Source organism: Haliaeetus albicilla, chromosome 26 (genome assembly GCF_947461875.1).
Source record: "Haliaeetus albicilla chromosome 26, bHalAlb1.1, whole genome shotgun sequence".
Classification (NCBI taxonomy): domain Eukaryota; kingdom Metazoa; phylum Chordata; class Aves; order Accipitriformes; family Accipitridae; genus Haliaeetus; species Haliaeetus albicilla.
The window spans coordinates 17,232,223-17,248,683 of record NC_091508.1 but is presented as its reverse complement, the minus strand read 5'-3'; the positions used below and the strand labels follow the sequence as shown (position 1 = coordinate 17,248,683).

The window sequence follows — 16,461 nt, the reverse complement described above, 5'->3', positions numbered from 1 at the left end:
TTAACAGATGTCCTGGCCTTGATGTCCCCTTTCAAGTTTATTCTTTTCTAAATCAAGACACTGAGGTCTCTTGTGGACATATGGTGTATGGACATTACAGATGCTATTTTTCTTTGCAAATGTGCTAGGATCTTCTGACCTCAGGTCATACTGGCAAGAAGTTACCATCTGCCTATTCCTGTTAGATGATCAAAAAGGAGCGTTTCTGGCTCTTCTGCTACATCAAAACACCAAAGGCAGTTTGAATATTGTACTGCTTGCAGTTAGTGCTCTCGCTGCATCTCATCTGACCTTGAAACTCTGTCCAAAGTAGTAAAGGCAGCAACCAAACTGGGGCTGGATGAGTGGGTATATATCACAACACTGAAAGCGTGGCTTGGAAAAATCCAGCAGCGGGTTTATCATCAGAGGGCCATGTTAGCCCTTACATTCTCTAACCCTCCCTTAATTACCTTCAATTTCCTCAGTACACAAACATCATATGGGAAATTAAAAGAAATAACATTGATGTAACTCAAAACAGTATTTTGACACAGTAATACATACACAGCAATACATACACAGCATCTCTGTCTCCGTCTTTGCTGAACACTGAACAGGATTTCTTGGGCCCTTCTAGAAATGAAAGGATGACAGAAAGTTTGAAAGCAAAGCCCAGCTAAAACAAAACTGAACCAAAACTTTTCCGCTAACTAGCAGATTGTGTTCTCAGACACAGCAAATATTTCAATTTTTAATTATATGAAGATTATAGATACAGTTTTGTTTTGTTCACAGATAAACTTCCTCAAGAGGACAAAACTGCTGAAGAAGCTTTGTCAAAATCCCATTCTCCAGCCGACGATAGCAGCCAGTAGCATGTCTTCTCAAAGAATATTAGAATTAAAAAAGCACTGTGCAAAAGCAAGGATTACTCCAAAAATTACTTCAGTGGAACAATCTATTTCTGCGCCTCACTTTTGTAGAGATGCCTTCAGATAACAATTTCTTTGGGTTTGTTTTGGTTTTTTTTTTTTTTAAGAAAAAAAGCAACATTTTAAACAGTCACTAAACCTACCTCCGAGTCCTACTGAGCTTTTCATCTGGCTTCTTTCCTGAGATTGTCAGTTCCCTCTTAATTTGTGGAAGACCAGCAAGTGACAGGGTTGCTGTACCCCTAACTTGGCCACTTTTAGCCTCTAGGACTTCAATCCATCACAGCATGAGATCAAGGCTTAACCAGCTATGAGAAATCACTAACCAAAAGTGCTGTAAATGCACTAACCAAATTAACAAGAAACTTGTTTTATTCCAACCAGTTGTCACAACAGCAGTATCCACAAACTTTCCAAAAGAAGTCTTTTCCCCCCGCCCGAGTAGCGGAGCCCCTTTCGTAAACTAAAGAACACTTGTTGCTGACATAGCATCACCATCAGGTGTGCTTGGTCTACACCTATGAAACAGACTACTCGAAAAGGATGAAATACTTTCCCAGACTTTAAACTGAACATATCTAAGGCAGAAATGAGAAACTTGTACAATGCTAAAAAGTTACTTCCTTGTATTTTGTATTTAGCTGTATAATAATCTCTGCCCAGGTTTCAAGCAATCTGACCCAAGTTAAGTATTTTCTTAATAAACAATCACACAAGATTTGCCTTAAGAAGCAAAGGAGAGAAAACAAAAGACTTGCATAAAGTACGGTACCTCTGTATCTGCACCATGCCCTTGAATAAATCCCTATTGCAACTAGCTCAGCAAATCAAAATTAAACCAAAAGAAATATCACAAGAAACCTCTTACCATGTTCAACGAAGACGTTACAGTGCGGGCCCCCATGCCTCGATGACTCCTTCTTCCCTGCTCCTTTGATAAAGTGCAGGGCAGGCAGACTCGGCCTCCTTTGGTCCCCAAGAACTTTTCCAGGCTGCTGCCCCATAAAGTAACTATGGGCAGCCTTTCCCAGGATGAGAAGTTTTTGAAGAAGTCTGTGATCCCTGATCTTCCAGGCTGGGAAGGAGCTGCGAAGGAGAACGTATTTTAGGTGAGTGCGTTGGTTGCACTCACTGCACGATAAAGTCACTTGAGGCAAAGAATTAAGACAAGCGCAGATTCCTCCAGTGCTTTTGAAGATGGCAACAAGGCTCCTTAGGTGACTTTATGCAAAAAAACGAGTAAAAGTTCCAACTGCTTAGTAATGACCAAGCTCTACCAAAGTTTCAGGTTGCCATATGTAGTGTGTCTTCCACCGGGTGAAGGAGAATTAGTTCATCTCACAAGCAAGAAACCACACGTAGGCTCACCCAGGGCAGGAAACAGCCATTCCCACTCCAACCAGTGTCAAGGTTTCTTTTTTTTCCTCCTTTTCTTTTGCATAGCATTGAGTTAGCAAAGGCCAAAGAGCCACGTATTTGGCTTCAAGTACCGCTGAAGTCTAGCAGGATCAAGTACGCTGAAACCATGTCAGCTCGCGAGGCGAAGGAGAGGCAGCTCTGGGCCTGGCAGGCTCCACACGCTCCTTGGGGCGAGGGAACGGGACCGGGGGGGCTCCTGCGGTCCGGCCTCACAACGCCTCGCCTTCTTCCATCCCAAGCCTCGGGCCGCCCGCACCACCGCTACCTCTCCCGCACGCCGGCGGAGGCGAAGCGGGCCAGCGGGGCCTGGGGGGCCATGGTGGCGTCGAAGCAACGCTGGGGCCACCGGGCCGGCGCAGGTGGCCGCCCTGCCGCCCGCCTCAGACGGAGCCGGGTACCGGGGCCGGGGTGCGAGGCCGGGGACGCGCTCCGGGAGGCCGGTTCCTGCACAGCAGCCAGAAGAGGTCAAGCGGGGGTGACCGGGCCGGCTGCATCCCCGCGGGGGAGGCCGGCGGGAGCGGGGCCGGGGCCGAGCCCGGCCCGGCCGCAGCGGAGGGGGCCGGGCTGGGGGCGGCGGGGCGGTGCGGGGGGGGGGGGGGGGGGGCGGTCAGGCCTGGCAGGAGAAGAGGAGGCGAAGGGCCGCAGGCCGGGGGGCACCCCGGGGGCTGCCGCCGGGGGCAGCGAGACCGGCTGGCGGAGGGGAGGGGGGGCGGGGGCGGCTGCAGGCGGCGAGGGAGATCCCGGAACCCCCGGCGCGGCGCAGCCCCGTCCCCGGCCGGCGGGGCGGGCGGTCACATCCCCTTCCGGCCCCTCCTCCTCCGCCGCCCCCGCCTCCCGCCCGAGCCCGGCCCGGGCCCGGCCGCTGCCCGCTCCCGCTGCCGGGCCCTGCGCCCGCCGCCATGACGGGAACCTGTCGGGAGAGGAAGGGGCGCCCCGGGGGAAATGGGGCGGGGTGTGGGACAAGCGAGGGGAGCCGGGGCGATGGGGTCCGTGAGGGAGGTCCCTGAGGAGATAGGGGGGGAACGTCTGAGGGGAATGAGGGGCCGAGAAGGGGTTGGGGGGAGCGTGAGGAGAATGGGGGGTGAGGGAGAGGGGAGGCGGGAGGAGGCATCGAGGGGGGAGCTGTGAGGGGAACGGGGGGAGGATGAGGGAACGGGGGGGCTGGGGGACATGAAGGTGTCTCCAGGGTGAAGCCATGAGGGAAATGGGGGTGCTGTGAGGGGCTCTGAGGGGAAGATGAGGCGGATGGAGAGAGGGCAGGAAGGGGAAGATGAGGGAAATTGAAGGGGAGCCATGAGGGGAGTGGGATGAAGGGGAAGGTGGTGGAAACAGCAGGCAGAAGAGGGATTTTCTACTGTAACATCACTAGCAAATGCTAGCCAAGGACCCAGAAAGCTCACGTCACATCTCTTACCCCTTTGCAAGGGCCATCTAAATTGCCTTCCCCTAGACCTGACAATGAGCTCCTTGGCCCTCAAGCCAGCTAGAGACCCCCCCTGCACATGGGTCTCGAGGCCCCTGGCCAGCTCGGGACCCTGGATTTCTTGCAGAGATGGAAGGGAAGAAGAGATCCTTACTGGGTCAGCTGTGTGCACAACCATCAGCTTTTCCCCAACCAGGGATCAGTCACTCTGCTTGCCCAAAGGACTTCAACTTCCTTATTAATACTGTCAGAGCATACACAGAACTTGATACCAAAAACAGCCACAGAGGCCAATGCATGTGACAAATATTTTATTGATCTACTTTCATGCACCATTTGGTACAAAGATTAAGTTAAACGCCCAGATTCTTCAGCCTGCACTGTGGTGCCCTTGTATTCGCAGCGCAAGCGTTCCCTGAGCTAAAGAGCACAGACAGTGACGCTGAAGATAGATAGTTTCTTGTACGTTCCCCAGTTCACCTTGGGAACAGAAGAGGGTTGAGGCAGCAGCTTGAGGTCACGGTGTTTTGGTCAAAGGTCTGTGGTTGCTCCCACTCAACAACGGGAGAACACACAAATGCAATTTTGTGCAGTAGCCTCCTGCTCAGGGTAACCATCTGGACACAGAGCAGCTTGTTTGTACTGACTCCTCCCTTGTGACAAATCCAAACATACTCCATGTCTCCTACGCCATACTCAAGGTCCCTCGCAGACGTGTGTTTTTCATTTTCCAACAACAGCATCTGAAATGTAGCACTTCATACAGCCCTACAGGATCCTCCACCTCTGCTGTGCCAGTCTGCTCCTACATCACTAATTCTTACCCAGGAGACTGATCCCAAACCATTTCTATTGCATTTCTGCATCAATGACTCAAATTGCAGGTACTGAGGCCATTTGTGCTACCACACGCAGGAGAGAGAAATTCTGGTACATTATGCTGAGACAAATCCAAGGTCACATCTCTTGAACTCCACAGAATTTCTCCAGGTTTATCTCAGTAATGGAGATCAGCTTCTCACTGCAGTGATCTAACCCCCTGCTCAGCTCCCATGGATTGAAGGAAACTGAGGAAACAAAGCTGTCTGTCAACACAGGCTGAGCAGCCTGAGAGAAATTTGTCACAAAAAACAATACCAACCATCCTTTACTGATAAAGTATTCCCTTCTGGGTCTGACTGGAGCATCCTGGATAATCCCTCCTACTGTGGCAGGGCTGAAGCAGAGTGAACTCCAGAAGACCACCACAGGTCCGTGATAACTCAGAAGACCTTGACCAAAATATGCAAAGGTAATTGCAAACAAGTAGGACTCGTGTTCTGGACAATATGGCCGTATATATGCTTCTTCCTGCCTCACCTGAGATCTATGCAGATTAATGTACTTCCTTTTTATTTAACAGACTAGGTGAATTTATCATTCTGGTCAACAGTCAGGTATTCCTTCTGATGCTTTGCAATCATAAGCAGCAAAGTGGGGCAGGTTCTTTGCCAGCAGTCCTCAGCCTCTTTCCACTCAGCAGTTGCTTCAAAAGCACTTCCTGCTTCCCAAAGCAGTGTTGCGGCTGTACACAGGCAGATGGGCCAGCTGGTCACTTCCAAATATCATAGCAAGGTATCTGCCCTCTTTTCCTTCCTGAAGGGTATTGTGTTTTCTGCACCCTACCCTGCTGCCAGTTTTTGTGAACATGATTGTCTCGTGTTAAGAAGCTTGAGGTTGCCCAGTGGGTTCAGAAATTACTAGAGGAGACAGAAAGATCGTGCAAATACAGATTAAATTAGAAAAATCTACAGACTGTTTCTTTCAGTCGAGCCTTGCATGTGGCCTGTGTACATCCCATGTATTTCATAAAAGAAATTTCAATACTTCTTCTGTTTACCTTCAATTAAGCATGGGTTGTTACACCCAACAGCTGCAGTGATGTTTCCTCCATTTCCTCCATAACAGTATCTTAAAGCTTCAACCTCTTTACCAAAGAATAAACCTTAGCATATTAATTAATGGTCCTCAGGAACATGAGACAACCATTTCAAGACTGCCTATAATCTCAGTGGGGTTTCAGTATCTTCCAGGGTCTGCTCAAAGCTTTATATTTATACCATTCACCTCAACTGAACAGCAAAACTGCATGCGGATGATACAGAAGTAACATAATAAGCAGCAGTAATTGGATTAATAATCCATTAGGACAAATTTAAAATCCCAATGGTTATTACTGGGAGTAAAGAGAGGAGTTGCCATTCTTCATATTAGTACATGAATCAAACACTGCCACCAAGAAACACGAAAATTATTTCTACAGACGAGTGATTTTGTGTTCTTGTTTCCGCAGGCAGCACTCACCAGCAAGGGAACTATTTAGTAGCTCCACTTTCAAGCACATCTGTGCCATGTATTAACCCTGGAGTAAGCAGCAGGCAGGTGCTACAGCTGGTTTACAGGCTCCACGCCATCAGACACTGGTGACCAAAGAAATCAGACTGGTCTAAGCTGTTTTAATGTCTGCATGGGCATTTTAGTTCCCCATATAAAAATGAACACTTATTAGGTTTTTCCCACCCCACTTTTGACTATGGTTTTATTCTTAAACCAGAGAAGCCATAGTTTCTTCCTTTTCACCCTTCCTGCTTAGAAGTTGCCTAGCAAAATCCCACAGACTATTTCAAGAATTCAAGAGGACACTGCTTTTTGCTGGAGACCTCCTTTACATCTCAAGCACTTCCCATTTCAAAGACGTTTTTTATACAGCCTGCCTATACTCATGTGCCGACCTGCCTACAGGAAAAGGGGCCCCAGCTCCCCCAAGTACCTGAGATGCCAGAGCTTCCCCCAGACCCTGTCTGACTCCTCCCTCATCTCTGCTGGGCACTGGGAAAAAGTCATTCACCATATTGTGGGTGATGACTGAACAGTGATACTCGAAGCCTCTCCATATGGGAACTGTGAGCCACAGCAACACATCCAGTTGCTTTTGAGATGGATGAGCACTAGTGGATCTTGACATTTGTCAAGAGAGCGAAAAGTCACAGGGATTCAGCCAAATCAACAGTAAATGGCAGCTGGCCTGGTACCTTTCTTAAGACATCTTTGAAACTGCTCAGGAAGTTTCTCCCTCCCCACACAAGTTTGTCACTCTCATCTCTTGTTACCTGCCGGCTTGCAAAGTCGTGCTTGATGGGGTTGCAGGAACTGCCAGCAATGCCGTCGCTGAAGCCTTGTTACAGAATTTAGGTCTGGGCTTGGCGAACCACTGGCTGAATTCACAAAGAGCAGCAATGACACCTTGTGGCCAGGGAGGAAAATACAGGGACCTTCAGTTGCCCCCCACACATCAGAAAAGATCCATAACCAAACCTTACCAGCTGGTGCTCTTGTTCTCAGGCTTAAAAACAAAAGTGCCAGGTATTCAGGAGCACAGGAACCGGATGAGTCACATACTCTCCCCCATTTAATATATACCCAAGGCCAAAATATCAGGAATGCTGCAGCAAGCAGGAGGAATCGGAAAGATCAGAGCTGAAGCAGTCCAGGTTTTGAGCTCATTGTTTTTCAGGTTGTATACTCATTTATTGAGCATAAATAACCAAAAAAGGTTCACAATGGGGAGAGAGGGCTAGCATAAGAAGCCTGGAAATAGACCACAGTCTTAAAGACTGCTATGTAGATGAAAAAAAAGAACAAGGGGAAAAACAAAAAAAAAAAGAGAGGAAAAGGAAAAAAAAATAACAACTCAGCTGTGCAGCCCACACAGCCTGCTGCAGAGACACCAGCTCCCTTTTCCTAAGATCTGTGTTATGAGAACCTGGCACTGTCTCACCTTGCAGGTCTGACAGCTCATGGTTGGTACCCATCAGCATGATCCAATTCTAAATTAACCACCTCCAGAGCACGCTTCCTCAGCATGTTTCCACCACATTACCAACAGCACTTTCAAGAGCTTCATAATCCCCCCAGCCCCTTTCTGACCCCTTAGATGCCTGCAGAGAGGTTACTTGAGGACAGAGGAGCATTTTGCATTTGTCTACCAGTTCAGCAGAACCATTTCCAGGTATCAAATCTCTCTAGGTGGTAGTGAAGTACAGTCTCTTCACCCCTTTGCCCTTTAACTGACACAGAGTTGTTTAAGTGGCAGAGATGCAAAGAGATCTACTGGACTAACTACAGACCTCTCCATCAGCCTTCAAAAGTGCTTTAAAAAAAGGGAACATCAGATAAAGTATCTCATTGCTTGTACATCCCCAATCTGCTTATACCTAGAAGCCTCACCGCAGAAATCCCTGAATCTCCCTGTATGGCAATAAGATAAACAGCTGCTAAACTACAGCACTTGTGTAGGGAAAAAAGAGGTACTTTCCTAATTAAAAGATGCAGAGGCTGCTAGCTTTTTAGGGAGCCTTCCTTTAGCTTTTTTGCATTGTTCCTGTCCACGCAGATGTGGATAATACTGCTACCAGCCTCATGCACAGACCTGAAAGTGTCACCATCAAGCTTTAGTTTTCAAATTTCCCAAGTCATCTTGAGGATGTGATTGTTGCAACACTTACTAGGGAATCCTCATAAAACTCAAAAATAACAATTCCCAGGTCTTGTGTGGAGCATTCCACCGATTTCCCCAAGAAGTTAAGTACTATTTTAGAGAGGCGGCATAGGCAGAAGTTTGAGTTGTGCAGCAGCAGAACGGATTACCCATGTCCTTGCTTGTCCTTAGCCACTGAGCTCCATAATGCTCTAGTATTTAGGTAGCAGCACTGGTGGCAGATATCCAGCCTTTGCTATTTGGCAGGGCAATGAGGCAAAGCTCCTGGGGAAGAGAAATACTACAAACACAATCCAAAACTGCCTCCTAGTGCTTACTCTGGACCACAGGCAGAGCAGTCTGAACTAGATGAGAAGCAATGAAGGGTATTTCTAGTTCCCAGGAAAAGATTGAGCAAAGAATTTTTCCTTTTGCCTGGGGCAATCGTGAGAATTTGCAATGTTAGAATTTGCAACGTTAGAATTAGATTCAGGGACAATTAGGCCAGACATTTTGCTTTTTCATCCTTTTTAAGAATTACACCACTGTGGTGCAAGCAGCTCTAATACAAATACAATATATATACACAACACATATATAATACAAATGGCTCTAATATATCACCAGAGATCTGAGAGGATGTTCTAAGGAAAACATCACATCCATTCTGTACAGAGAAGGCAAGTGACTGACTGCCAACATCTGGCTCAGCATGCCCACCTCTAACCACTGGCCTGAGGATCCTCACCAGTGTCATACTGGGTTCCCTGTCATCCCCCAAACACAGCTGCTGCATGACACACCTCTCTATGGGATCCTGCAGGGAAGCAATGTTGAGAGTGCCACTGTGAACAATGCCAGGCAATCTACTTACAGAGGAACTCTGCACAGAAGATATGCTGAACAGGAAGGTCAAGTCCTGCTTGAATGGGATGAGGAGCAACAGCTGAAGAGGAGATAACATGGCATTGCAACCATTCTCAGTGTCCTGGCACAAGGAAACTTGAGCCAACCATAGCTCTCAAGCTAGACCCAATTCATTCTGGAGAAAGACAAGCTAATGCACACACTCCTGAATGACTGATCTGTTTAAAAAAATTTATTGAAATGTAAAATATTTAATAGAAAACAATACTGGAGCCTCCTCAGAGGAGGAGCTCACCACATCAGGCATAAAAAAAGGACCAGCAGGATGCACACAGACTGAGAAGCCACTGCTCACTCATGGCTCCTGGCTCATGTGGACAGCCACATCATGCCACATCCAATCTCATACCCTTGAGACATAGAAACCATCAACAGTCAGACCCAAAATGTCATTAGCAAGGGTGTGGATACTCCTGTCCTCTAAAAGTCTTGTACCTGTGTTCTGCAGTCTTAAAGAGAAAAACGAGCTCTCAGTCAGAGGACTGGCAGGTCTGTATCATAGTAAAGGAAAATCAAAACCGTTCAGAAAGCCTTTGGGGAGAGAGAAACATCACAAAAAACATCTTTTCCTCTCTATCATTCTGCACAAAGTTCAGGGGCACCAGACACAGCAACAAGTGCTATGAGATATGTCCCAATTGCATCTGCATCTTCATAAAGGTCAGATATCAATTTTTCAGGCTGCTGCACTAAAAGGCTATTGTACTTAAGTACTATTTAGTACTATTGTACTAAAAGGGCTCAGGAGGTATCCTAGGAGTTAAAATGAGGGATTTTGGTGGTTTCTGAAGTGTGGAATGAACGTTGGTGACTAGAACACTGAAAAAAAAAAAAGTACTGAGAATCAAAAGCTGCCATGCTGGGACTTCAAATGACTGCTTCTGGCCATGTGCCCTACCCCTCCAGATCCAGCAACCTCTGTCGGGTTTCCAGAACGATCTCCTCCATCACCTCTGGTTTGAGAATGTCCTTGATCTGGAGTGGAAAGAAGAGTAACGTTGGCACGAAAAAGCAACTACTACTTGTCCTGGTTTCAGCCAGGGTAGAGTTAATTGTCTTCCTAGTAGCTGGTATAGTGCTGTGTTTTGGGTTCAGTATGAGAAGAATATTGATAACACACTGATGTTTTCAGTTGTTGCTAAGTAATGTTTAGACTAAGTCAAGGATTTTTCAGCAAGAAGGCTGGAAGGGCACAAGAATTTGGGAGGGGACACAGCCAGGACAGCTGACCCAAACTGGCCAATGGGGTATTCCATACCATGTGACATCACGTCCAGTATGTAAACTGGGGGCAGTGGGGCTGAGGGGAATTGCCGCTTGGGAACTAACCGGGTGTTGGTCGGCAGGTGGTGAGCAACTGCATTGTGCATCACTTGTATATCCCAATCCTTTTATTATTATTGTTGTCATTTTAATATTGTTATTATTATCGTTACTAGTTCCTTCCTTTCTGTTCTATTAAACTGTTCTTATCTCAACCCACAAGTTTTACTTTTTTTTTTCCTGATTCTCTCCCCCATCCCACTGGGGCGGAGGGGGAGCGAGTGAGCTGCTGCGTGGTGCTTAGTTGCTGGCTGGGGTTAAACCACGATACTACTATTGCACACTCTGTGGAGACAAGGGTCCCTGGCACACAGCAGTGAGCAGCAAGTGAATTTAGAGGGTTCTGGTCAAATGAGACTATCATGGCAGAGGGTCCAAGGCAAAGTCAACTTTGCCAGAGTTAGCAATTCTTACAGAGACCGTAAGAAATCAAAGGAGATGCTACTGACAACTCCTAATCTCTCCTGAAGGACACACACCAGTATTTGGGAAGGGGAGAGATGACTTAAACAGAAGTATAGTTCAAAAGAACATCCCATCTAGCTGAGCAGGCTGCCACTGTCAATGAAAGCAGAAGCCAATTCAGATCTTATCTGTTTACGGGAAGAGAATTCCCAGTGATTGTGCTGGCAGAAATCGTAGAGAAAAGCTGTACAGCAAGAGGTCAAATTGAGAGAGCCTTCCAGCAGTGCAGGATGTGGATACAAACAGAAGACTGGTCTCTGTACAATAGATGACACTTGCTTTTTCATTTGTTCATAAAGTGCACCGTCCCCTCATACAATCCCAAATTTAACACTGTTTTCACAGGGATCACAGAGTGTCCCTAGTCCCAACAAGTGATACACAACATCTATCAAAAAATGGACTATTTCTCTATATGAATAGTTGGACTTTGCCAGAGGCAGAACCCTTCAAACTATCCCGGAAAATGTGCAAGGCAATTTATGTTACGCAGAAGGGGGGGAAGTTCATATTGTCACTTGCTGCAGAACGCTTTGGAAAGCCAAAAGGAAGCCCTACCGCCTAATTTACTGACTCCAGCAGCAACTGGTGTGGCCTTTCCATTCCATTCGCTCCCCACAGTGTGGAATAAAGTAAACAACACTGTTTTCTGTACCTGATGAGGAAGGGATGCTTCATAGCAATACAGGATGCTGGTGTCAAAGAGCATCAACTTCTGAGTAACAAGAGCCACAATGCAGTTTCGGAGCCGTGAGATCACCTCCCGGTCAGACAAGGGAACCGGCTGAGGAAAAGAGATGAATACACAAGGAAATAGTGCAAGCCTACTGTAAAAAAGCTTTGCCATGAACCTAATACCAAATCTTGAAAGTCTCAGGTTATTCATGTGCCTCTATGTTAGACTAACAAAACATCATTGGTAGGCGAAGGTTCATCTTCCCTGAACCCTCACCTCCAAGCTGGTGGTGAAGCCCCCTGCCTCTTCATCTTTCTGCTCTGGAGTTGGGTAGATCCAGATGAAACCGTTGTTGCCAAGGATCACAGATGCACCACAGGGCAAGTCGTGGAAGTGAGTCTTCTGGCGTTTCACAAAGGAGGGCGATACCTGAACGAGCACACCCTGGCCAAGCTGAAGAGGAGACCACAAGACTCAACATGAGAGACATGAGACACCACAGATAACATCAAGTCACCGACATGCACTCCCCTCCTGGTCTAGGAACCAGTCAATTTTAACACCTCTTCCTGTGAAACAGTGAATATAAAACCTGCCTGCCTCTGGGAGTGCTGGGAGGATTAGCTAATGCCTGTGCAGTCCTTTGAAGATGAAGAATACTCTAAGTGCTTAGCACAAATGTTAATAATATCTTGGTCGTAACTACACATCAACCATCCCTGCAGAAAAATGAGAAGCAAGAGGCCCAATTTAGCAGAACACTTTCCCTCTTAATCCAATTGCTGTCCTTCACCCTTTGTGCAATACGCACACTTCGCTTTCATCTTTTAAGTGCTAATACTCTTGGTCTGGTAATCCCAAACTGCAGCCTACGCTCCAATGGCCCCTTGGCTTATTTCAACGCACAAAACCAGAGATAAATGCCAACTGCATAAAGCCTAAAATAAAGCCCTGGAGAGAGAAACAAGTCATGCGCCAATGGCCTGCAGAAAAGGAGTGATGAAGTTTGAGTGCGAAGATTTTTCTCTCCAGGGTTTAAATCCCAAGCGGCTAGTGGGGGAAACAGGCTGTAATTGTGGACAGGGAGAGCAGCAGCAAAAAGGGCAACTCAAGGGCACTCTGCTTTGGGGAAATTCTGCTCGGTGCTCCCACGTAGAAGCTAAGATTCTTCCTAACCTGCAGGAATGGGTTATAACAACATCCTGCTCTACTCCAGAGCTTTTTTCTTAAAAACCCCTCCAAAAGGCCTTATACAAGTCAACCGGAGCAGAATTAGGCCAAGACCGAGTGCTTTTGAACAACTTACCTTCCCGTATTTCAGACTCCGGGTGTGCAGTGATAAAGCCCCATCAGAAAATACAGACTGGACCTCTGCCTGTCAGTGCCGCTTAAGGAAACAAGGTCCTTAATGCTGCCCAGTGCCAACAGCTTCTGGCTGCCCCTGGCAGAGAGCTCTCCCTGGCAGCCAGGCCAGCCGAAATCTGGCTGTTCTCCCCATGCCCCTTGGCTGTTCTGTCCGAGCGCAAGCAGTGGAAGGATACACTGATGAGGTCTGCTTCCTGCAGGTAGTCCCTCATTGCAAGCTCATCTTCTGCTGATCTCCTCCTCTGAAACGCACAATGCAAGAAAAGTCACGTGTAGTTCAGAATAAGAAAACATCAGTTAATACCTACATTGCGGGGGGACCTTAGGATGTCACGCAAAACGCAATCTGGTAAAAAGGAAACTCAGGCAGACTGACACACCTTTAGATCAGTGAAGTGTTTACATCCCAATAACACTGAGAGTTAAAGATATTGGAGTGCTACAGACCCACCCACAAAACCCCACACTACCCTTGTGCTAACTGTGGGAAGGGCTCCAGAGCTTCCCAGTGCCTCTGCTTCTGCTGTGGAAGCAGAAGACAGGGCTCTGGCACTGCTCTGCGTGAACTACACTCACCAGTTCCCCACCCGGTAAATTCATAGATGACAGCAACAAGACTGAATCTAGCCTGGAATTGGTTTCCACTTTCCATCGCTTCTGCTGAACCTGGAGAAGAAAAATAATCTGTTGATATACACTCAAAAATTGAACAGAAGCTCTTCAGCGGAGCGGGAGGTCCTGCAGCCAGCCGAGGCTGCAGAAGGAGACAGCTCTGCTGGCCACTTCCAGCCTCATCTTGTTTAAAGCCCAGGCACCCACAGTGCCTCCGCACAAAGACATTAACGTGCTTTTAGCAATGCCAGAAGCGCTCCGGATCGGACCGAGACACGCCAGCCTGGCTGCCGCCCAGCGGGCCACCCTCCTCCTCCACGGCACATCAGGAAAAACCCAGCTTTACCTCTGTAATCCTGCCGACCACGATATCCCCGACTTCACCGTTGTACCTAGCAGCGGGACAGAGAGAGAGCGGCCCCGTCAAAACGCCTCATCCTCCCCAGAAAACGGCCCGGCCCTCGTCTGACAGGGATGGCGGGCTTCACGCTCCCCGCGCCGAGGAGGCGACCGCCGCTCACCTGGTCTTCAGGGCTCTGACGCACACCAGCTTGTTCACCCTCTCCACGGCGCCGGCCACCGAGGCGATGAGCTTCTCCTCGTCCACGTAGGTGCCGTGGCCCCTGCGGAGAGAGCTGCCGCCTGAGGAGAGCCCGCGGCCGGCTGGCCGGCGCCCCCCACCCCGCTCCGCCGCTGCCCCCACCTCATGTAGCCCGTGTCCGTGGTGATCGTGTCCCCCGGGGCCACCAGGTGCTTCTCGCCGCCCCGGGGCGCGCTCGGTCCCACCGCCTTGCGGGCCACCGGCAGGCGCATGGTGATGGCGGCCATCTTGAGTGCGGGCGGCGCAGCGCCAGCGACCTCGTCCACACGCGCCTTCCGCCCGCCATGTTAGCTGCTGGCGAGAACGCGCCTGAGGCGCCGGCGCCGCCATCGTGAGTGAGGGCGACGGTGAGGTTTCTGGGCAGCCATTTTGGTTCCTGGCAGTAAAGGGATTAGTGGGCTTCGCCGCGTTGGGAACCAAAGGGAGAGAGGGGCCGTGTTTAGTGAGGGCAGGGTGCCTACAACCCCGTCGGACAGGCTGTGGGGCTGAGCGGGGAAGGCAGCCCCACGGCCGGGGCAGCTCCCTGGGAGCCCGCCCTGCCGCACCAGGGGGGCACCAGGCCCCGACAGGCCTCTTCCTGCGTCCCCAGCCTGGGGCTCGCAGGGCCCCAGCACCCCGCTTTGGGGGGGGCCCCCCCCAGCCGAAAGGCAGGACTACGGGCAAAGGGTGCGTTCGCCCTGGAGGGAAGCAGCACCTCCAGTTTCTGGGGGTGCCCGTGCACTTGTGTGCACACACAAGTTGTTTCCCCCCGCCGCGTTCTGAAGATAATCCTCTTCCGAGGTGAAAGGCAGGGTGCTGGAGTTGCACCCACAGCCCTGCCAGTGAAGTATGGGGAGGCTGAAGGGAGCTGGGTGGGATGGGGGCAGCAGGCCGGGCAGCCTGCCTCTCCTCCTGCATTAGTGGGGCCAGGGGATTTCACCCTGTGATCGCTGCAGCAAGCAGGCTGCGAGGCGAGTAAGGATCAGGTTTGGCTGAAACATCTCCAAGGAACGAGGAATTTACCCCTTCCCCTGATAAAGCTGTTCCAACAGTAAATAATACATTTGTGTGGAAGTTTTATTCATTTAATTCAAACGGCAGTTAGGCTCTCAGAGCTGCTGAGAAAATACCAAGGAAAAAGCAGCCAGTGATGACCTCCAGTGAATGCTTTGCTTCCTCCGGACCAAAAAAATCAAATGTAATTCTTCCAAGCAAGACTTGCACCTGTAGCCTGTCACAGCTGAAATATGACCATTATTTCAGGAAAGATACCAAAGGATATCAACAGCTGTTGCTTCAAATAGAGACTGTACACATGGAAACAAGGAGGTACCAGACCAAATAATACCACCCGCTCCCGCACTCGCCCCTTCTCTTTCAGACCTGCAAAAGGGCTTGTTTTTCCCAGAGCTGATCGTTCCTCTTCCCAACTGCACTATTTGGTCCAACAGACAATGCTACATCTCTTTATTCACCGTGTGCTAGTCAAAACATTCACCCATCCCAACCGCTACATCCTTCCCTGGCACATAGCAAAATAAAGCTCTCCATACTATCCATCTTCTAAATGATAAATGTTCCAAGTAATTTTTATTTAGAATACAAGAGAGGTACAAATGTATTTACACTGTGTACATATACAATCAAATAATATATAATATCAAAGTTTTGTAAATAATGTTTACATAAATATTTACAAAGTTAAAGTGACAGTTGTTTGGGGTTTTTTTCTGGAAGTAAAACACAGTTTGTGAGAACTTTATACATCTTAGACTTATAATTAATATTAGAATACCTTCTTTTAAGCTTTATGATACACAGCCCTCCTCTCCCGTGTGGCAGGACTCCAGAGGGCGCTTAGACTTGTCCTTGGGGACAGAGCTGGCCCGGGGATGGGTTTTCTCTGTCCCCAGAGGGCAGCAGAAGTAACAGCTGAAATGTTCCCGTACGGCTGCGGGGAGCGATGGGGAGCGATGCTCCAAGGGCTGGAGCAGGCACAGCCCGGCAGAGCACAGGGTCCCCCACAAAACCTGCCCATGGATGGGCATTTCCCGCTGGCACATCGTGCTGGGGGTGTCCCCGTTCAAGTGGCCTGTCCCCTCTGCCCGTGGCATTGCTTGGAGGCGTTGGGCAAACCCCAACACACAGCTCGGGCTGGGGGAGGGCAGGCAAGGGGATTTGGGGGGGGGGGGGTCGGGGTGGGGACGACTACACACAACCATTTGCTAAATCAGGGCTCCC

At 49.0% G+C, this 16,461-nt stretch overlaps 2 protein-coding genes across 2 annotated transcripts in view; both read right to left on the bottom strand.

The window, feature by feature from the left end:
* The window catches only part of ABL1 (ABL proto-oncogene 1, non-receptor tyrosine kinase), an 89,465-nt gene extending 86,591 nt beyond the window's left edge, over positions 1 to 2,874 (bottom strand). Inside the window, exon 1 of the mRNA XM_069770672.1 lies at positions 1,783 to 2,874. Within this exon, the coding sequence (XP_069626773.1) occupies positions 1,783 to 1,918 (136 nt within the window). The 5' untranslated portion in view covers positions 1,919 to 2,874. The remainder of the gene's footprint in view (positions 1 to 1,782) is intronic.
* A 6,486-nt stretch (positions 2,875 to 9,360) lies between these two features.
* On the bottom strand, positions 9,361 to 14,527 carry EXOSC2 (exosome component 2). The gene is given in 10 exon segments (XM_069770616.1): positions 9,361 to 10,174; positions 11,643 to 11,771; positions 11,940 to 12,116; positions 12,970 to 13,038; positions 13,205 to 13,270; positions 13,605 to 13,694; positions 13,987 to 14,032; positions 14,162 to 14,263; positions 14,344 to 14,501; positions 14,504 to 14,527. Coding segments are annotated over 10 exon segments (942 nt in total). The 3' UTR covers positions 9,361 to 10,093.
* Between the last annotated feature and the right edge of the window lie 1,934 nt (positions 14,528 to 16,461).